This window comes from Triticum dicoccoides, chromosome 4B, assembly GCF_002162155.2.
Source record: "Triticum dicoccoides isolate Atlit2015 ecotype Zavitan chromosome 4B, WEW_v2.0, whole genome shotgun sequence".
Taxonomy (NCBI): Eukaryota; Viridiplantae; Streptophyta; class Magnoliopsida; order Poales; family Poaceae; genus Triticum; species Triticum dicoccoides.
Genome location: NC_041387.1, coordinates 93,893,615 through 93,915,563, shown reverse-complemented (window position 1 = coordinate 93,915,563; position 21,949 = coordinate 93,893,615). Strand labels below are relative to the sequence as shown.

Genomic DNA, 21,949 nt, shown 5'->3' with positions numbered 1-21,949 from the left:
TCAAGCTGGAAAGGGCCTACCAGCTCTGGAAGTGGCCACGTCGTCGGTTTCCTCATCCCCTGGGGCCTTGTCAACATCCATGTCAGTCGCAGAAGTTGCAGGGCTGAAAAAGTTCATAATCCACTCGATAAAAACAGAAATATTAGTCGGAAGAAGGAAACACAGAAAGATAGAGCACTCACCTAGAGGCGATAGGAATGTCCATCTTGATCTTGGGTAAGGTATTCCGAGCCTTTGAGGGCACGACCTTGGGCTGCTTGGCGACCTTCTCCATCGGCTCCGGAGTCGACGTCCGAGTGCGTTTCTGCGCTAGGGTGCTTGAAGCCGCGGTCTTGCCGCGCCCGCCCGCTGGATCATGAAGAAGTTTGGATCGGAGCTTTGAGCATGGTGGTGAGTCGACCCCCTCGTTGTCATCCGACTCGTCGCTCTCCTCCTCGTCGCCATCCTCTGGAGACTGCCAATCGCCGCTCTCTTCTGCGTTGTCCTCACCCTCTTGGTCTTGCTCCGAAGTTTGTTCACCATTGGGCATAGAGTACATCTCAGTATAAATCTACAAGACAAAGGGCCAAACCAATTTTAGTCGGATACAGAAACAGATGCAAGACATACAAGAAATCAGTCAGCACCAAAGGTCAAACCTTGTCTGGCTGGTTGTTAGCACTGAATGGGTCGACTCTCCGGGCTCCTCTGGGGTTATCCTTGTTACTTGTAATACCTTTCAACCATTGAGCCACCGTCGCGGCTGAGACCTCCTCTGGATGGACCTGAGCAGTGTCGTTGGCTCCAGAGTACATCCACATCGGATGGTCACGAGCCTAAAGCGGCTGGATCCGTCGACTGAGAAACACCTCTAGCAAGTCCATGCCTATTACGCCCTGATTGATCAACTGGACCACTCTCTCCACCAACATGTCCATTTCCACCCTCTCGGCGGCTGTCACTTTCAACAAGGAAGGTGTCTGGGCACGATCTAAAGAGAAGGGAGGAAGACCGGTCGAGTGACCGGGAGTTGCAATGTCCTGGCAGTAGAACTAGGTCGACTGCCAGCCCCTGACCAACTCAGGTAGTGTCATGGAAGGGAAAGCACTCCATTTTCTCTTCTGGATCCCCAAGACCCCGCACATTTGGATCACATGCGTCCTCTCATCACTCGAATTGGCTTTCTTCACCGACTGGGAGCGGATTGTAAAGATATGCTTAAAAAGACCCTAGTGCGGTCGACAACCCAGGAAGTTTTCGCACATGACCACAAATGCGGCGAGGTACATGGTATTGGGGGAGAAGTGGTGGAGCTGAGCTCCGAGGGAGTCCAAGAAACCCCTAAAGAAAGGATGCAGAGGAAGGGAGAAACCCCGGTCGACATGGGTAGTGAGCAAGACGCACTCACTCGGCCGCGGCTATGGCTCCGTCTCCCCCTTCGGCAGCCTCGCTGATCCCTCGACAATCAAGCTGGAATCGTCCAGCTCCTCCAAGTCCTCTGGCCAGAGTGAAGATCGGATCCAATCGCCCTGGATCCAACCTGTCGGCAGCCCGGACCGCGACGACGACCCCCGAGCCGTCTTCTTGCCCTTCGCGGCCCCCGTTGCCTTCTTCGTGCATTCCAGCACTATCGTCTTGTCCTTCACCATGGTGGCGGCGTGGCGGTGTCGAGAACGGAGGAGAAGAGAGGAGCGGAGAAGCAGAGGAGATTGGGGGAGGATGGGAGCGCATAGTGCAAACGCCTCGGACCCGACGCCTTATAAGAACCACTTCCGAGTGGCTGACGCATGGGCCCGAGCGATCCTGTCAAATCCCGCAATAGTCACGCGCTCGGTACATGGCAAAAAAGGTGGTGCAGAGATCGAGGCTGAAAGCACAAGTTCTCTTGTTGGACTAACACTTTTATCTAGTATGTTTCAGACAGGTTCAACAATGGAGTGGCATGGACTAAAGGATGTGGAACCCCTTCAAGATGCTAAGGACAAAGGATTGGCTCAAGCCCCTAGGTCAAGACTCTGCATTTTACATTTTAGTGATCCAGGATCACATTGAGTCTATAGGAAAAGCCAATACTATCAAGAGGGGATGAGGTGTTGCTTAATGGCTTGCTTGCTCAAAGTGCTTAGTGATATGCTCCAAAGCCCTCAACTACTTCCTCACATCCACATTTGTCCTAAACCAAAAGTCAAACTCGGCCCCACCGATTCTTTCTATCCGGCGCCACTGAGTTCAGATGTCATAGCCACTGCCACAAACCCTAGGCAAATTGGTCTCACCGATAGGGATCTCGGTCTCACCGAGATGGGATTGTAATCTCTCTGTGTATGACCATTGCCAAAACCGGTCTCACCGAGTTTGAGCAATCGGTACTACCGAGATTACAATGCAAACTCTCTAGTTAACTTATTACAAAAATCGGTCCCACCGAGTTTGAGTAATCGGTCCCACCGAGTTTGCCTGACCAACTCTCTGGTTAGCTTATTACCAAAATTGGTCTCACCGAGTTTGTGTAATCGGTCTCACCGAGATTACGTTATGCCCTAACCCTAACCATATAGGTCCTACCGAGTTGCATGTCGGTCCCACCAAAAATCCTAACGATCACTAGGTTTACTAAATCGGTCTGACCGAGTTTGTTGATTCGGTCCCACCAAGATTGGTAAATTGTGTGTAACGGTTAGGTTTTGTGTGGAGGCTATATATACCCCTCCACCTCTTCTTCATTCGTGGAGAGAGCCATCAGAACAAACCTACACTTCCAACTTACCATTTCTGAGAGAGAACCACCTACTCATGTGTTGAGGCCAAGATATTCCATTCCTACCATATGAATCTTGATCTCTAGCCTTCCCCAAGTTTCTTTCCACTAAAATCTTCTTTCCACCAAATCCAAATCCTATGAGAGAGAGTTGAGTGTTGGGGAGACTATCATTTGAAGCACAAGAGCAAGGAGTTCATCATCAACACACCATTTGTTACTTCTTGGAGAGTGGTGTCTCCTAGATTGGCTAGGTGTCACTTGGGAGCCCCCGACAAGATTGTGGAGTTGAACCAAGGAGTTTGTAAGGGCAAGGAGATCGCCTACTTCGTGAAGATAAACCGCTAGTGAGGCAAGTCCTTCGTGGGCGACGACCATGGTGGGATAGACAAGGTTGCTTCTTCGTGGACCCTTCATGGGAGGAGCCCTCTGTGGACTCGCGCAACCGTTACCCTTCGTGGGTTGAAGTCTCCATCAACGTGGATGTACGATAGCACCACCTATCGGAACCATGGCTCAAAAATCATCGTGTCTCCAAATTGCATTTGAAATCTCCAAACCCTTCCCTTTACATTCTTGCAAGTTGCATGCTTTACTTTCCGCTGCTCATATATTCTTTGCATGCTTGCTTGAATTGTGTGAAGATTGCTTGACTTGTGCTAAGATAGCTAAAATCTACCAAAGACTAAAATTGGGAAAAGCTTAAGTTTTTAATTGGTCAAGTAGCCTAATCACCCCCCTCTAGACTTACTTCTCGGATCCTACAAAGGCACCCTTGCCTTTCCATCCCGCTCACTGCGGCGCGCCCCGCCTCGCGCGCTTCCCCAAAGTTTTGAATCCCACGAGATCCAGAACACGCTGTAACCAATCGCGCCAAGGATCTCGCGATGAAGGGAATACTCGACGGAGTGACGTTGCAAACCCACTCGACGACTTATTGAATTGATCAAGGCGACTGAAACGAAGCTGCAGTTTCAACATGGGCCTCCAGGCCAACTCAAGTATTTATAGAGCACATCAGTCAAGGCAAGATTAACTTCCACCTTCTTTTCACTCGAACCTCAATCCATTCGGGGGCTAATGATGAGGATATAGACCTAGGGTAGGGTCATAGGCCTGACCTATACGCCCTACCTAAGGTCACTACCCTAGAAGCAAAGGCACCACAAAGACAACAGGGAATACCAATTGAAGACGTCGAGTGCAATCCTCTCGACTAGTCATATCACTCGGGTACCCCTCCTTCCGATATCACTCGACCATACAAGAAACCACTCGACCTACTGAAGGCCAGGAGTCGCACAGGACAGCAACGGTCAAGCATTCACTCTGTAGTCTTCAAAGGCATTAATAGCACTTTATAGTTGGCGTTATCAGTAACACCCTCTCTTTATGTACATTGAACTCTCTGTAACGGGGGATGGCTGGGGTCCTGGCGCACTCTATATAAGCCACCCCCTCCTCTGGCACAAGGGTTCGCACCCCCTGTAACACACACATACTATAATCCAGTCGACCGCCTCCGGGCACCAAGACATAGGGCTTTTACCTCCTCCGAGAGGGGCCTGAACTCGTAAATGCTTGCGTACAACCTCACCGTAGCTAGGACATTGCCTCCTCATACGTACCCCCTACTCTTACTGCCAGTCTTAGTACCACGACAGGGGGGCCTACACTATGGAGGTCGAGAAAGGATGAAATATGTTGCCTATGGGAGGAGGTGGATGGGTCCGTTTCATCGCCCACATGGGTATCAGTGGTGGTGAGTTGATCAGCTTTTCCTTCAGAGCAGAAAGACCCAACCTGGCCGTCATTTATGTCAACACGGAGGAAGATGATGAGGACCCACTTAATGAAGTCATCTATGCTCAAAGAATGGGGCTGAGCGAGGAGGAGGCGGGCAACCTATGGGACATAATTACCCGCCTGACAAGTATCATGGTTGATCGGTATGTCATGGTATGTTATACTTACTGTAGTAATTTTATGATATGCTTTATTGTTCTAATTTGATGATATGCTTAATGTAGAATCCGATGATATGCATAGTATAGAATCCAATGATATGCTTAGTGTAGAATCAGATGATATGCTTAATTAGTGTAGAGTCCAACGATATGCTTAGTGAATCCAATGATATGCTTAGTGTAGAGTCCAATGATATGCTTAGTGTAGAAGCCGATGATATGCTTTAGTGTAGAGTCCGATGACATGCTTAGTGTAGAGTCCAATGACATGCTTACTGTAGAATCTGATGATATGCTTAGTGTAGTTAGAGTCCAATGATATATATGCTTACTGTAGAATCCGATATCACCGATGATATGCTTAGTGTAGCTAGAGTCCAATGATATGCTTAGTGTAGTATCCAAGAAATTGTTAATAGTGTAGAATCCATAATTATTAGTAGAATTCATGCTTAGTAGAAATATAGTATTGTCTTTTGATAGTGTAGAAATCTATACTTAGTAGAAATATATTTGCAAGAGTATGTGCGAGACTACTTAATTGATATGTTTTCTTATTCAGAAATTGCCAAAGAGCCTATCTGTGAGTTGTGGTATCAAGCATGATGAAGAAGGCTCTGCTGGAATACGTCTTACCGCAAGAGGCTCCGTCATCACCTGTGCGTACAGCATGGACATGAACAGTCGCACACACTTAAGCTCGGTCGGGTGGAAGAGCTTCCTCGTTGGCAAGAATCTTCATGTTGGACAGGCCATCCTAATTACTATGAGGAATACCCACTGTCAAGGCTTGAGGATGATGATCGTCATCGATATCATCTTAAACTATATACGTGTGTGTTACTATGACTACCTAGTAGACTGCTTATCAACTATTAGTTCGCCATATGAGATCTATCCATGCATGTTGACTATATATGAGTACCTATAATGTTTGTGAGATTGTGGTTATATTAAATTTGGTATTGTGGTTAATGATATTGTTATATGAGTACCCAATATTTGTGAAATTGCAGTTTATTAAAATTGGTACTGTTCTACAATAAAAAAGGCAGAAAAAATGTTGACCGATACAACAACAGCGCGGGGACAGGAAAAGCGCTACAGCTAAATACTATTAGCGCATGACTGAAGCGCGCTACTGATAAGATGACTAGTAGTAGCGCTGGGTTAGACCGCGCTACTACTACCAGTTAGTTATAGCGCCGTAGTAATTGCGCGGCTTTCTGCACTACTGATAGCCATAAAACCCGCGGCACTCATAGGGTTTTCCCTAGTAGTGTACTCCCTTGAGGCAATCAATTGTACCATTCTCGGCATCATCCTTTAAAGAAAACTTAAAGAACCTTAACAAAACAAACTCTCATGATAAATCTTTCAATTTAAAGGTCCCACACAAAGTTTCAAAGAACATGAGATGTGCTTGAGGGTCTTCTTCTTTGGTTCCTGCAAAAGTGTGCTTTCTAATTTCTGCAATAAGATCACAATCAACTGGGTACTCTTTAGCATAATTAGTAGGATGTACTATAGGAGATCTAGAAAGCAATACTGGAGCACAATGACCCCTAATAGTCTTTTTAGGCTTCGGAGTAATCGGCATTTCTGCGAACAAATTGTTAAGCTCAATCGTTTCACTTTTTTGTATTTTTCTATCAGTGAAACTCGTTGCTCCTGAGGAAAACGAGCAATATAATCCGGTAAATATGATTTTCTCGAATGAGTAGATCCCCTGTGAGTTACAAGAAGCATCTACAATAACAATACCTGCAAAAACACTTACAAAACAAATACTCTGCGCTTAGCTCCCCGGCAACGGTGCCAGAAAATGCGTTGATGCCTGCTAGCCAAACAGGGTAGTGTAGCACTTTCGCAGAAGTATCCCAATGAGTAATCGTCCCAACGAAGAGCGGAGGAGAGTATTTATAGGTAGCATTTCTGCCACACACACAAGGTGTCAAAGTTCTTGTGTGATGCAACTGGTTGTGCTTCTGCAAATATCGTTACTGTCCTGAATCACGAATAGACTAGTTTGATAAATAAAAAGGGATTTCTAGCAAGGACTAAAAGAACTAATAAAAGTAAATAACATGAAGAAAACTATGGTTGTGTTTCCTGCAATGAAGAGATTAGGTGCGGAGAGATTTTAGCCCATCGTAAGAATTTATAAAGTGTGCCAGTGCGACGGTAACACCAGTTACCTTGTATTATACTCATACATTTGATATAAGTGTTATGTAGGCAGTTCTCCCTAGGGTCATGAAACTCCCCCACGAGGGATTATTTCATTCTTTGGTCATGCTTCTCCATTGCCACAAAGTGGTCGTTTCCACAATTAAGGTCCTTAGACCGGAACCAAGAATTAAGTTCAATGGATCATCGTTATCTCATATTGTCTTCGGTCCTCATAGATATCTCCACCTGTCTCGTCAGAGGTCAAAAACTTCCTAAACAATACTGGTTACCTGTGTAGATCTTGAGATCATGTTGCCTGGGCCCTTAAATTGGACAACACGCATAGGGTTCACCACAACATAACAACATACTAAATAGATCATACTACTATGAATGTAAATGGCGACATATAGAATAGGCACAAATTACTCTTACCATTTACATCTCCCTCACCTAGGGAATTACTCAGACATCCTAAGAGGGGAATCAATGACAGTTAAGATAAAACCGATGAAAACCATAGCAATAATACTGGGAAGATCCACAATGAGATGAAAAGGATAGTTCAAATAGTCTTGATCTCCAGATGAGATTGAGTAAAGTTACAGTTCTTCTCCCAATTGGAATCCCTGTTATAATAGTGAAAACAGGTGATGGTGTTGATAGAGATGAAAGAACCAAAGACTAGATGATCTTCAATAGTCCTTCGGATTCTTCCTCTCCTCTTCTGGGTGGTGTGGCGGTAGCTAGGCTTCTCTCGTCCCCCGGACCCTTCACAAAAGTTGCTTGTATAGACGTGGTGGAGCTAATGGCAGTCCATATGACCTCTCATACGGGCACTTGTGGTCGTATGGAACGACGTCTTTTACTCTAGTGCATCTGTTGACTTCAGTTTATTCAGGAAAGTTGCTCCATTTGGCTTGATTTGCACCAATCCTCCTTGGTTTTCTTCCATAGCTGATATTTTCTGCCAAACATTGAGAATATGGATTTTCTTCTCTTTTGAATGATTAGCGTTAGGAATATCTGAAGAGTAATAAGAATTCCAATGAAACCAAGCAATAATCACTACTAAAACATCATAAATTCTGGAGCCATTACCAGGGAGCTATTGCTGCGTCCCCTGGAAGCTTTGTGTCTGCGGACAAGTGGAGATCCCCTACCACCCCTAGCCCCCAACAACAACAACAACTGGGAGCTCCTGAAAGAACCCCTCCCACCTAAAAAGTTAGGAAATCGAGTCCACTTGCAAAATCCAACTAAACACATGGGTGAGAAGGAAATTTCAAGTTTGAACTACCCCGCCACCCATAATATTCGTTGGTCTTTGTTCGACCACCGCATCACCCACAAAATGGAAGCCCTCATCTTCGCGTCCCCACCTGACACCCTACACAGCCTCCTTTATATTTGTGCCCGACTCGTTGCCAACCACATCCTCCGCAATCCCTCTAGCTTGGTGTAGTCGACCTCCACCTCCTCCTCGTGATCCTCATGCCCCTCGGGCATCAGCTAAGCTAGGTCAGCGTGCCTTTCCTGACCTCATGGGGCGAGTGGCGGCGCGCGGCTTAGGGCATCGGTATTTTCGACGCGTGGCTTAGGACGAGCTCCTATAACATCTCTAGCCTCCAAGCGTAGTTAGACCTCCATCCAGAGAGTAGCAGCTCATGAGAAATGAGAAAGGGGAAGAGGAATGTGTAGAATATGATGGGGCCCATTTGCCATTATCTATAGAAATTATTGAATCAAAATGGTTTAGATTTCACCCTCATAATACCTAGATTTGTTTTTGCGAGGTCACCCTCATAATACCTAGGGTTTTGTAGGTGTTGAACTTTAAGAGTGGATTTTGGGGGTTAAGTTTTGGCAATGAGTTAAGAGTTGCTTGCCAAAAACCACATTGTATACGATGTAAGCTATCATGGAAGAACCCAAAAAATATGACTTGGCCAAAATCTTCTTTCCTCCTTGTACTCCGGAACCAACCGGATGGCACAAATACACATATTGGAGACACCGGAGTAGTTTGATTGCTCTCTTTCATCATTGCCGAAATTCAATCACGGGCCCTGTAGTCGGACGGAGACCAGAGTGCATTTCCCTTTTTCTGTCGGGCGCCATGTCATAATTGCTCGAAGCCTTTCTAAATACTCCCCAAAGCTAATGGAACAATTTGTTGATAAAAAACGCCAAAGCTAGAAACTCCCCATCACTTGCCACGGCTGCTTCCTCGCCCACTACAAGCCTTTAACAGTTAGTTTCTCTGCTCCGAAAGATAAAGCAAAAAGAGAAGCGAGAGAGAGAGAGAGAGGGATGCACAGGACCAGAGAGATGAGGAGAAGATAGAACACAGAGACACCCAAAGCAGAGGCCGATGCACTGGACACCCTTCTCCCACAAGGCATAAATAGCTCAAAAGACAAAGCCATTCTCGACACACAGAGAACATATTCCCCTCCCCTTCGGTGTGAAGCTCACGCCTCTCGCCTCCATTTTCATGTGAAGCTTCTCAAGATTCTTGCATGCCTTTGCCGTTCCCTCTATCTACCCATCTACCTCTCTACCATCTCAACATCCATCCATCCATCCATCCGTCTCTCCAAGTCTCTGTAAGCTCACCGAAACAGCAGCAATGGCATTGCCAATGGCTGCGTATTCTAGCTAGTTTCTCACCACAGTTCGCAAGCTGCAAGAATTGTAGGCCAGATGAAGGCTCTTCATCCTTTTGCCTTGCTCTCCTTCTTGATTTCTCTTCTACTGTCCACCGATAATGTCAGTGGCTATGGACATGGCGAGGCGTTGCATGGAGATGCGCTGGCCTTGCTCTCCCTCAAGGCCTCCCTCAGCTGCCGCCCCCACGTGTTGCGTTCGTGGCTGCCGGCCAATGTCGCCTCCGTGTGCGAGTGGACCGGCGTCCGCTGCGCCGGCGGCAGGGTCGTCTCCGTCGACATCGCCAACATGAACGTGTCCACTGGCGCGCCCGTGACGGCCGAGGTGACTGGGCTCGCCGCGCTCGCGAATCTCTCCCTCGCCGGGAACGGTATCGTGGGCGCGGTGGCCGTCTCCGCGCTCCCGGCGCTCCGCTACGTCAATGTCTCCGGCAACCAGCTCGGCGGCGGCCTCGACGGCTGGGACTTCCCGTCGCTCCCCAGCCTTGAGGTGTTCGACGCCTACGACAACAACTTCTCCTCCTCGCTCCCGGCCGGTGTGACGGCGCTGGCGCGGCTCCGATACCTTGACCTTGGTGGCAATTACTTCTCCGGGGTGATACCCGCGTCGTACGGCGGGATGCTTGCGCTTGAGTACCTGTCCCTCAACGGCAACAACCTACAGGGCGCCATCCCGCCAGAGCTCGGCAACCTGACGAGCCTCAGGGAGCTCTACCTCGGGTACTACAACGCATTCGACGGCGGCATCCCGCCGGAGCTCGGCCGGCTGCGCAACCTCACCATGCTGGACGTCTCCAACTGCGGCCTCACCGGGAGCATACCGTCGGAGCTCGGCGAGCTCGCCTCCCTCGACACGCTGTTCCTCCACACCAACCAGCTGACCGGCGAAATCCCGCCGGAGCTCGGCAACCTCACGGCGCTCACCAGGCTGGACGTGTCCAACAACGCGCTCACCGGCGAGGTGCCGAGCACCCTGGCGTCCCTCACCTCGCTCCGGCTGCTCAACCTGTTCCTCAACCGGCTCCACGGCCCGGTCCCTGACTTCGTCGCGGCGCTGCCGCTGCTGGAGACGCTACAGCTCTTCATGAACAACTTCACCGGCCGCGTCCCGGCGGGCCTCGGCGCCAACGCGGCGCTCCGGCTCGTCGACCTGTCATCGAACCGGCTCACCGGCATGATCCCCGAGATGCTGTGCTCCTCCGGCGAGCTACACACCGCCATCCTCATGAACAACTTCCTCTTCGGCCCCATCCCCGGGCCGCTCGGCTCGTGCGCGAGCCTCACCCGGGTCCGGTTCGGCCACAACTACCTCAACGGCACCATTCCCACCGGCTTCCTCTACCTCCCGCGGCTCAACCTGCTCGAGCTGCAGAACAACCTGCTCTCCGGTCCGGTCCCGTCGAACCCGAGCCCGACCCTGACCGGTTCGGAGTCGCAGCTGGCCCAGCTCAACCTGTCCAACAACCTGCTGACCGGGCCGCTGCCTGCCGCGCTTGCCAATCTTTCCGCGCTGCAGACGCTGCTGGTCAGCAACAACCGTCTCGCCGGCGCCGTGCCACCGGAGCTAGGGGAGCTCCGGCTGCTCGTGAAGCTCGACCTCAGCGGCAATGAGCTGTCCGGGCCGATACCGGAGGCCATCGGCCGGTGTGGGCAGCTCACGTACATTGACCTCAGCACCAACAACCTGTCTGGGCCGATCCCAGAGGCCATCGCCGGGATAAGGGTGCTGAATTACCTCAACTTGTCGAGGAACCAGCTCGAGGAGTCGATCCCCGCTGCGATCGGAGCGATGAGCAGCCTCACGGCGGCCGACTTCTCCTACAACGACCTGTCCGGCCAGCTGCCTGACACGGGCCAGCTGAGGTACTTGAACGAGACGGCATTCGCCGGCAACCCGAGGCTGTGCGGACCGGTGCTGAACCGGCCCTGCAACATCAGCAGCGACACCGGTGGGACGGCGGCCGTGAGCCCGCGGCGGGCGACGGCGGGGGACTACAAGCTGGTGTTCGCGCTGGGGCTGCTGGCGTGCTCGGTGATCTTCGCCGTGGCGGCCGTGCTGCGCGCGAGGTCGTACCGCGCGGGGCCCGATGGCGCGTGGCGGTTCACGGCGTTCCACAAGGTGGACTTCGGCATCGCGGAGGTGATCGAGTGCATGAAGGACGGGAACGTGGTGGGGCGCGGCGGCGCCGGCGTGGTGTACGCGGGGCGGGCGCGGTCGGGCGGCGCGATCGCCGTAAAGCGGCTGAACGGCGGCGGGCCGGCGGCAGGGCGGCACGACCACGGGTTCCGCGCGGAGATCCGGACGCTGGGCAGCATCCGGCACCGGAACATCGTGCGGCTGTTGGCCTTCTGCACCAACGACCAGGAGGCGAACGTGCTGGTGTACGAGTACATGGGCAACGGCAGCCTCGGCGAGGTGCTCCACGGCAAGGGCGGCGGGTTCCTGGCGTGGGACCGGCGGTACCGGATCGCGCTGGAGGCGGCGCGCGGGCTCTGCTACCTGCACCACGACTGCAGCCCGATGATCGTGCACCGCGACGTCAAGTCCAACAACATCCTCCTCGGCGACAACCTGGAGGCCCACGTGGCGGACTTCGGGCTGGCCAAGTTCCTGCGCTCCGGCTCCGGCGCCGGCGCGGCCAACGCCGGCGCCTCCGAGTGCATGTCCGCCGTCGCCGGGTCGTACGGCTACATCGCGCCAGGTACGTACGCCCGTCCGTCCACACTGATTGCAGCATTTCACATCTCGTTACACATGTGCTTGTTTTTGTCTCTAGTTGCTTATCGCCTTGCCTGCCTATGAGGGGTCAATCAGATTTGGTTTAGGATCCATCGGTTTTTCGAGCTCGTCTGCTTGTCGCCATCTTGCACGTTGGGCATGGGGGCTGGCCCCTCTCTCTGGGTCATGGGACCTGCTGCTCCGAAGTCAATAGCCAGTAGTACTACACCAGACAAGTAAGCGTCCGATTAGGTTTGTCGCGAGTTAAAACCTTCACGTACGATTGACCACATGCACTCAGATGGTGATAGTGGTTAGTGCTGCCAGACCGCAGGTGCAGTCGCGCAGAACCACAGTGAGTGTAGCTCACTGTTTCAGATCAATCAAACGGAAACTTTTGGTCCCGGTACGTTTACACTTCGAGATTAAGCTGTCTACTAGGATGTTTTTTCTTTCAAATCCTTAGTAGGGAGTGCGTCTCTCTTTTCATGTCGAAAAGAACGTGTCAGGAGGAGAAACAAGGTGCATAGTTTTCAAATGGGGAGACGAGAGGGTATGGCCGAGGGTTCGAGCTGAGCCGCGGCTGTCCGTCCGGTCCGACTCTGTGTATGCACATGACACGCAGTAGCAGTACAAGGCCATCCGATCCAGTCTGACTTTACACCACATCATCAGCGGCAGCGCCGGTGGGCCCTCGGCGAAAGCGGCCGAAAAGGAGTCCTCTGCTCAGGCTCGCACTCGAGCACCCAATTATTTTCTCGCGGGACCCCGATTGCGACCACACGATGCCGCCTTGTGGGCGCGCCCGGACACCGGCTGGCCGGGGGGAACACGCACGCTGGCCAACACAAGTCGCAAACCCGACACGCCCATCCCATGCATCGTGTATGCCAAACCAAAACTCCGTGCCATGCAGTGCATGCATGAGCCAAGACCCCCACCGCCCCAGGACGGACGGCCGGCCGGTCTGCGTGCACTCTCCCGTGTACCACAGCGCGTAGCGTAGCGGGCGTACGTACGTGTGTGAACCGCGTCGTGTCAGGCCGGGCCAGCGCGCCAGAGTAGCAGCATCGGGCATGGCAAAAGGGAGTTTGAGTTTGAGCCCGCCCGATCTTCTCGTCACACGTATCCCTCTGACTCGGTAATTTTCTCGTAGTAGTACGAGACTTTGTCAGCCTGGTGAGGTCTGGAGCAGTAGGATACGGACCCCGTATGACACGGTAGGTTTTATTGGGTACGAGCACCAGCACCAGCACCCGCTGGTCCAGCCCAGCTCGGCCCTTTAGGTCAGGATCGACTTGGTTGCGCTGCTGTATCTTTGACCGGCATGGGACACACTCACTCCGGTAAAAAAAGCCTTGTCATCCTCCTCCGTCCTGCTCCTGGGGCCTCGCCAAAGCAGCCTCCCGCTTTGCCGCTGTTACGTCGCCAAAGCCAAAGCCGGAGCGCCCCCAACGGGACGGCACGGCACGCTGTTCCTACGCTTTCGAACGGCACGGGCGCCTTCACTGTTACGGTCACGAAGTTTGTAGTATATATACAAGTTTCCCCCTCTCTCTATGTGTTTCCTTTTTGCTCTTCCGGGTTTGGGATTTGGCAAGATCTTAGGGCAGGCATGGGCTGGATTAACTGACATAATTCCCCTTCTTGATCCTGGCGAAGAATTTTCCTTGGATTTGACGAACTTGGAAGAATATACTATGTGCATATGTATGGGAAAGATTCCGATGGATCTGCAAAGGGTAGGGTAGGCGGTTTCTCTTGGGATTCGTCGCAGAATGTTGTACGCACTTGCCTCTGTTCCTAGGCGCACATAGCCAGTTTCTGTACTATTCAAATCAGCAGCGTAGCACAGGCTCACTTTTCCTAGCATGCTATGCTCACTATCCTAGCATACGCTAGTTTTTTAACATAATTTATAACGATCGCGCTTAGTTTGAGATCAGACTAGCATTATTTTATATGATCAGTGCGCTGGTGCACGTTGAGAACACTCCTCCTAGGTTCACGTTCCTAGCTTTACCCTTTACCCATTGATTTGATCATTGTGTTCTTTGACGAGAAGAGAAGTTACACTGGTTGAAATGTTGCCATTATGTGATTTTAGCAGGCATGCTAATTGTGATCGCATTTTTTATGTTTCAGAGTACGCGTACACCTTGAGAGTGGACGAGAAGAGCGACGTGTACAGCTTTGGCGTCGTCCTGCTGGAGCTCGTCACCGGCAGGCGGCCGGTGGGGGACTTCGGCGAAGGGGTAGACATCGTGCAGTGGGCGAAGCGGGTCACCGATGGCCGGCGGGAGAGCGTGCCCAAGGTCGTCGACCGCCGGCTGAGCACGGTGCCCATGGACGAGGTGTCCCACCTCTTCTTCGTGTCCATGCTCTGCGTTCAGGAGAACAGCGTGGAGCGCCCGACGATGAGGGAGGTGGTGCAGATGCTGTCCGAGTTCCCCCGCCACGCGTCCAGCCAGCCCTCGCCGTCGTCCGCGTCGTCGTCGTCGGCGCCGGAGCCGGACAAGGAGCCCAACTGCTACAAGCTGTTCCCGGACCTGCTGAACTAGGTCCAGCAGAACAAATCAAGCAGCAAATTGACGTTGCTACATCAGACTCTGGGCCGAATTACAGCACTACTAATTGGGGCTAGCATTCTACAGTTCTTGGGTAGATCGACAGTGACGGTGACAGGGGATGGGGAAGAGCAATAACATGTAACTTTGTTTTTCCCCTTCTCATCTTCTTTTCTACTATATCTTCTTTTCTTTTCATCAAAGGTGTATAGGGTTTGATCATATGCTACTACCATCTAGGGGTTTGCGCTGTCCAATGTAATAGTCATCTCCATCATGGCTTTGGCCCTTTGTAATCTCCTGGTAATCTTCAGCCACCATCCATTGTCATCTCCTTTACACTAGTTCTTGTTTATGCTGAAATGTGTACTACTCCACAGCTTTTTGTATTACTTGAGGCAATTTTGTCATGTGAGGGTCTAGTAATCATCTGTTCGAAGATTCTTGACTGAAACTTTGGTTTCATGAAAAGTAAGAAAGGAAAAGGGGGGAAAATAGTAGCTTGACAGTCTTTGTAAACATTTTGATTCCCAAAGCTTAAAGCATACAGATAGGGACTTGAATAGCACAGCTTTATGGAAATAAAGGTGGGTCAAAAATATGGGGAAAAAGAATTTTCAAGATCATCATGGGTCTATGATGCATGGTTTCAGGGCTTACAGTGTCAGTAGCAAGAAGTCATGCAAGTAACAATTGCACTGATCACATATACCTTTAATCATTCAGAACATAGTACAAGGCAAAGATGCATAATATAATGTTCCAGATGTTAGCCAATTGTTGCAGCACCAATCCGTGTCTTGAGAAATAGCAAAGCTGCATTTAGCTAAGAAGTACTCCCTCTGTTGTAGCAGAGGTGTATTGTAGTACCAATTGTTTGTCCATTTAAAGTAGCAGTAGCAGTAGGAGGAGTAGTTGTAGGAGTAATTTACTGTACTGTATACTGAACTTGTAGTACACTCCTGTTGGAAATTACTGGAACTTGCAGTACTCTAATGCTACTGTACTGGAACTGGAGCAATTTACTGGCATACTCCAAGTATATTACTGTAAGTGGCTTTACTGTAAGTGCAATATCCTGGAGTATAGTGCAAGTTACCCCAATACCCCAATAATCTTGAGTAGTTACTTTAACTGCAATATGCTGGAGTAGCATAAATTTTTACTGTAAGTCCAATATCTGTTGTGGCTTTACTTGCACAGACGTTCCTAGCTTTACTTGCAAGTTCGCAACAAGTTTGTACTCCTGGAGTATGTGCAAATTTATAAGTGCTCGGCTAAATTTTGGAGTATTTGTTCAGTCCTGGAAGTAAAATTCCCTAAATTCAGTTTACAAAAACTGTAGTTGACTACTGAAACTACTTGCTGTCTCCCATGATATGTTTATTTGGAGTACTGAAACTTGCAAAGAAGAAACTTGAAACTTGCTATACCTGGAGTACTTGCTGTAGTAACCGAATAAATTATGGTGCATAATTACTCCAGGATATGTTAGGTTTACTGTATTTCAGTCCGCTGGGAATAATCTGGGAATGCACTTTATTTGAAGCACTGATGATCATGTCTACATTAGGATATGTTTATTCGGAGTATATGTCCAGATCTAACGGGAGTATACCTGCTTCTTCTTCTTGGATATTGACATCTTCTTCTCCTGCAGGTACATCTTCTTCGAATACACGTGGACTGCAGTTCAAGCCTGGGAGAACCATCTCATGTGATGTGCTCATGCTACTGGGCGAGGAGGTGGGCGGCGAGGAGTGCCTGGACGCGGCCAGGAGTTGGGCGGCGAGGAGCACAGGAGGTGATTTCAAAATTCAAACGCAGCGAGGAAATTCCTGGGTGATGAAGAAGGTGGACGGGGTAGAATTATCCTTTTACAGATGTTTGGACGCTATCGAAATTTCTAGAAACGTCTTATATTTGTGAATAGAGGGAGTAGACTAATCTTTTCAGCGGATGTGCTTCAATACACCTCTGCTAACTACTTTTGTACGTTTCTTAATAAATCAAATAGATTCGAATGTGAATAGCCCAGTGAATTAAATAATTCACCACAAAATATCTACTTATAAAGGATTGTACTATACTTTCGGGTCAAAAAAAAAGAAGGATTGAGCTATAGGCACATGCTCCTCACACTCATATGGTTGTGTTCCCTCAATATTCACTGGTTGATGGCATGATTGCACCTCCAGAGGTAATTGCACTTGACATGTTGCCATGTGAAAAATATTAAAAAGCTACAATGGGTCTGCCATCGCCACGAAGCTCATACCCTCCCCACCCGTCTCCGTCGTGGCTGTGGTAATGGTGGCTCGAGTGGAAGCCGCCACTCTCTCTCTTGTGCAACTTAGTCTCCCCTACTCGTGGATGTACAATTTTCCTCGCTGGCACCCCTGTCAAGTACTATGCCAGTGAGATGTGTACCTTCTTCTGCTGCTACGACCAACTACCTAGTACTCCCTCCGTCCGAAAATACTTGTCATCAAAATGGACAAAAAGGGATGCATCTAGAACTAAAATACATCCAGATACATCCCCTTTTATTCATTTTGATGACAAGTATTTCCGGACGGAGGGATTAGTTGACATGCAACTTTCTTCACTATTGTCGGCACCCTGCCCCAACTATCACGCCCAATTACTTAGCAGTTAATGTGCAATTTTGGTTGCTGCCTCGAGCAACTGCATAAATATATACTGGATTAAATCCAAAACAGACTTGTGTCATCCCTAAAACTAGTCTTTTTTTCTGATGGCAACTTAATAATTAAGTGAGCAAAGAGTACATAAAAAGCACAATTATCTAAAAATTGTTTGTCCTTCTTAAGAACAAAACAAGCATAAAAGGGTGCAAATTTAGTAATTACAAAAAGGATTGGTGATCATGTTCAATTCACTAATGAGCAAAAAATGAGGTTGTTAATATTAGACTTTTGAATGATGTACCAGCAAAAATGAGGTTGTTAATTTATGACATGTAAAGCACAAAACATGAAGTTGATAGTACTGTATGTGAATCCATGAATGTGCTTTTTATCTTGCTCGAGGATGGGAAGGAACGATCTAGTGGCAGATCTGAATGATTTGGGCTCTTTGGAGCTAGGCATCTTGGAGGAGTGCGCAGCTCTGGACCTCATTCTCTTACGTTGGTGATATACACTTCAACATCTCCCACACCCATCATTCATGCATCTTCAATCTCCTACCATATATGGAGGATCTTATTGGTGATGTTGTAAGGAGAATTTGTTGGGCACTCCTTCACGCCACTGCTGATTAAACCAGCTATGGGTCCGCCACCGCCACGAAGCTCATACCCCCCTCACCCGTCTCAGTCATGGTTGTGGTAATGGTGGCTCGAGAGGAACACAAAGACGGCCTGATCAAGGGGATGGCCTTCGATGAGCCACACGCGAAGGTGGATGAGTGAGATTTGGGAATCGAGGCTTCGAGTTGAGTGGAGAAAGAAGACCATACAAGCTCAAATCCAACGGTCGGCCGTTAGTAGAGGCCAAATCATGTGTGCACCCCTTTCTAACATTTAGAATATTTTTATTATTGCACCAAGTTTTTCATTGAAACAACCACTTAAGCCACCTTGTACCCCTTATAACAGTAACAATACTCGAGTATTTTTTTTGAACTCTAATTGATAGATGAAAAATTATAGTTCAACAAGAAAAGTAAACACTGGCTCACATCAATCAAACGCGACGTTGGGTGGCCGGGATCCCAGGTGCGCAAGCAGAGCGTTTTAGGCTAAAAATGACCATGTCAAGGACACCGCCTATGGCCGCATATCTCAACCCGTTGCGGAGGGCCACGCGTGGCCCGTGATGCATGGAGAAGAGGGTGTCGGTGACTCCCAAGGCGACCGTGCTTTCAAAGGGGTAACCGGGGACACATGCTGCACGGTGCACCTAGTTGCCTTGGCAACGCCAAACCAGGCTGCCCAACGGCCGACGGCGAGCGCGTTCTCAGGGACCGCCAGAAAGCTGCCGGCAAGGCGGCTCCCGTTTGGGGAGGTGCAGATGCCCTTGACGAAGTGGGCGACGGAGCCGAAAATGGCGGCAATGATGGCGTCCTCGCGCACCTGGTCGATGACGTTCGGTGCCGGCATCTCCCCGCTCGTTGGTCTCGTCGTGCCCATGGATCGATCGGCTTCTTGGTAGGTTTCCGGCGGCGGAGGTGGGGTGGCTGTGGCTTGGATTACAAGTTGGAGAAGCGATCTAGATCGGGGTTTGTAGTTTGGACGTCTCGACTCGAGTCTAGGGCAGTTGGCAATATATGGAGTACGTACCCTACATGTACGTCCCGTAAATTGTTTTTTTTTGCCCGTATATGAGTAGGTCGCTGCGGCTGTTTCCAATATTGCGTTGCTGATTTTTTATTTTAACATAGCTTGCGTTGCTGATTACCAATACGTGTAGAAAGAGTATCTGAATGGCTTTCCCTACCCTAGCAGCCGTCAACAGCCAGGCGACTAAGGAGGCGATCTCCTTCCACCGATCTTCATCGTCCGGTGCGCTGGCCCCCTCTTCCTCCGGCCGCTGCTCCGGCGGCAGGAGGGAGGTGGACCCCGTTCCTCTGCTCTGTAGTTAGATTTTGGATTTGTAGGTTGTGGTGCGTCGTTGGGGTGGTGGGAGCGGCGCACAGACGAATAAATCTGCCTCAGCTTCACTCCCATACCGGCGGTGCCCTTCACGGCGGCGTCTCGGAGTTGATGGCATCGTGTCTCTGCCGATCCTTCAGATCGGCAGCGTCAGGGTTCATGGATGATGTTGGCGAGGCGGCGGCGGCGACTCCATCAGGTGTGTCTCTCCTTATGCTCTGTCCCCGTTGCTATGGTGTTGTCTCCGACGTCATGGTGGAGTAGGGAGGTTTTGTCGTTCAGGAGTACGCGCAGGCGGTTGTCTACGCAAGTGAAAGCTGGAAGATGGAGAATCTTGTGTTGGGTCTGTGGTTGAAGGCTGACAGTTCTGGTTTCCTCCTTCGACGTCATCGTCATGTGGGGGTGTCAGTTCTGAAGTTCGATGGCGTGTCCGGGGACATGTTGCCCCGGTCTGATTCTTTCAACGGCTATGATTTTGCTTCTGGCAAACTACTTTGGAGGTCCGCAAAGCTGCTGATCAGCGATGGAGCCGCGTCGAGCTTGGGTGAAGAGGTGATATGTCTTTTTACCCTTTGGTGGCCGCTTCGGTGGTGTCGAAGGAGAGGGACAGATGTTGGTATTTTGCATAGGATTTTCCTATCTTTTCAATTTTGTATGATTGGTGCTTACGTGGCTTGTAACTTGATCTTTATTCTATATAAATGAGACACGTATTACCATGCAAAAAAAATCATATCTGAATGAATCGACAGGAAGGCAAGGACTTTGTACAAAGAACGTTCCGGCGTCCCGTGCAGGGCTCAATCTTTTTTTTTTGAGCATCAGTACAGACATAAGCGCTCATATACACGCGCATATACTCACCCCTATGAACGCACACACGCACACTAAACCCGGGCATGGGCAGCCCGGCCCGACTACACGGCCTGACGACCCGGCCCGAGCCCGGCCCTAAAAATCCGGGCCGGGCCAGGCCGGCCTTGACATTCGGGCCGGGCTCTGGCTTTGTTTTGCAGCCCGAAAGATAGTTCGGGCCGGGCTTGGGCTTCAATTTTCCCGTATTTCGGGCCGGGCTTTCGGGCTTCGGGCCAGGCTTGCATGTGCGCGTACTAGAAAATAGCATTCGGGCCGTGCTTTCGGGCTTCGGGCTTGACTTCGGGCCGGCCTCGGGCTTGAAAATATGGAGTATTTCGGGTTTCGGGCTGGGCTCGGGCTTGAGAAATGAAGGTCGGGCTTTTACAAGCCCGGCCCGAAACCCGGCCCGGCCCGACGTTTGCCCAGGTTTAACGCACACCCTACCCCTATGAGCACCTCCGAGAGACTGAGCCGACATATCATCTAGTACGTATAAGTTTAGGGGATAATGTAGTACAGAATTTTAATAGGTTATTTCCTCAAAATGGAAAATAATAATTTGAACGAATAAGTTATAAAGCTGGACATAACGAGCGTCTAGTCTTTCTATATACGCACGGTACAGCCTTTCCTTATCCCGTTGATTGAACTCCTCGGGGAGAATGGCGGCGGCGGCGTTGCCTTCGCCGTTCAGGAACATGCCGTCCCGGGCCGCGGAGTGCCACATCCGCGGCGAAGCCACTGTCAGCAGGCTGCTCAAACCCCACGAAAACAAGCGGTGCGTCGTGAAACTGCTCGGTGACTTGTTCGCGAGCTACGAGCTGCGCAAGCCGGGCTCCAAGGCAAGAGGAAGCGTCCGGCAGGAGGCGCCCCAGGGGATCTACGAGGTGTTCCCGATCTGCGACCCCAAGACCACCTTCGGGAGCCGCCAGGCCTGCAGCGACGCCGTCCACAGGATGCTGAGGGCGACGCCGGTCGTCGGGGATTTCAATCTCGCCCGCGCCAACTGGGACAAGTTCCTGCCCGACGATGTCGCCGGGCTCGTCCTTCCTGGCCTCGGCGACCAGGCTGGTTGCGACGACATTGACATATCTCTTAAGATCTGGGTGAAGGTCGTCGATGATATGGCGGTCGTCGAGGATATGGCGGAGTGTTGTATCTGCCTGTCGGACCTGTTGAAGGATCAGGACGCTGTGACGCTGCCTGGTTGCTCGCACGCTTTCCACCGCTCCTGCCTTACGCCGTGGCTGCACAAAGCAAAGACGTGCCCAATGTGTCGCGCCGTTATGCCCAGCCACGTGCTTTACAGCCTCATGCATCCCTAAAGGCGCCAATGGATACAAGGTTTCTCATCCAATCGATGGCGGTCGTCAATGAATACAGGCATGCAGTATTTTTTTAAACTTCTTATTAAATCAGTTAGGTCTTGGTTGGTGTTGAGTATCGTGATTAGTTAGGAAATATAAGGTACGCTAGAATTTGTTCTAGTTTGTCTTCTACTTCAAGTTGATCATGTACTCCTATAGTCCTATATATAAGCTCATGAGGCTCGAGCAATAATCATCGATTCCACCAAATCCCTCTATTCCTTTACATGGTATCAGCCTAACCTCGATCCACAACCCTAGCCGCCGCCGCCGCTTCC

The 21,949-nt window shown here is 50.3% G+C and overlaps 1 protein-coding gene across 1 annotated transcript; it reads left to right on the top strand.

Moving 5' to 3' along the window:
* Positions 1-9,238: 9,238 nt before the first annotated feature.
* LOC119295221 (leucine-rich repeat receptor-like serine/threonine-protein kinase BAM1) lies at positions 9,239-15,241 on the top strand. The gene is made up of 2 exons (XM_037573584.1): positions 9,239-12,247; positions 14,410-15,241. The coding sequence occupies exons 1-2, from the start codon at positions 9,583-9,585 to the stop codon at positions 14,823-14,825; spliced, it is 3,081 nt and encodes a 1,026-aa protein (XP_037429481.1). The 5' UTR covers positions 9,239-9,582; the 3' UTR covers positions 14,826-15,241.
* Positions 15,242-21,949: the final 6,708 nt, after the last annotated feature.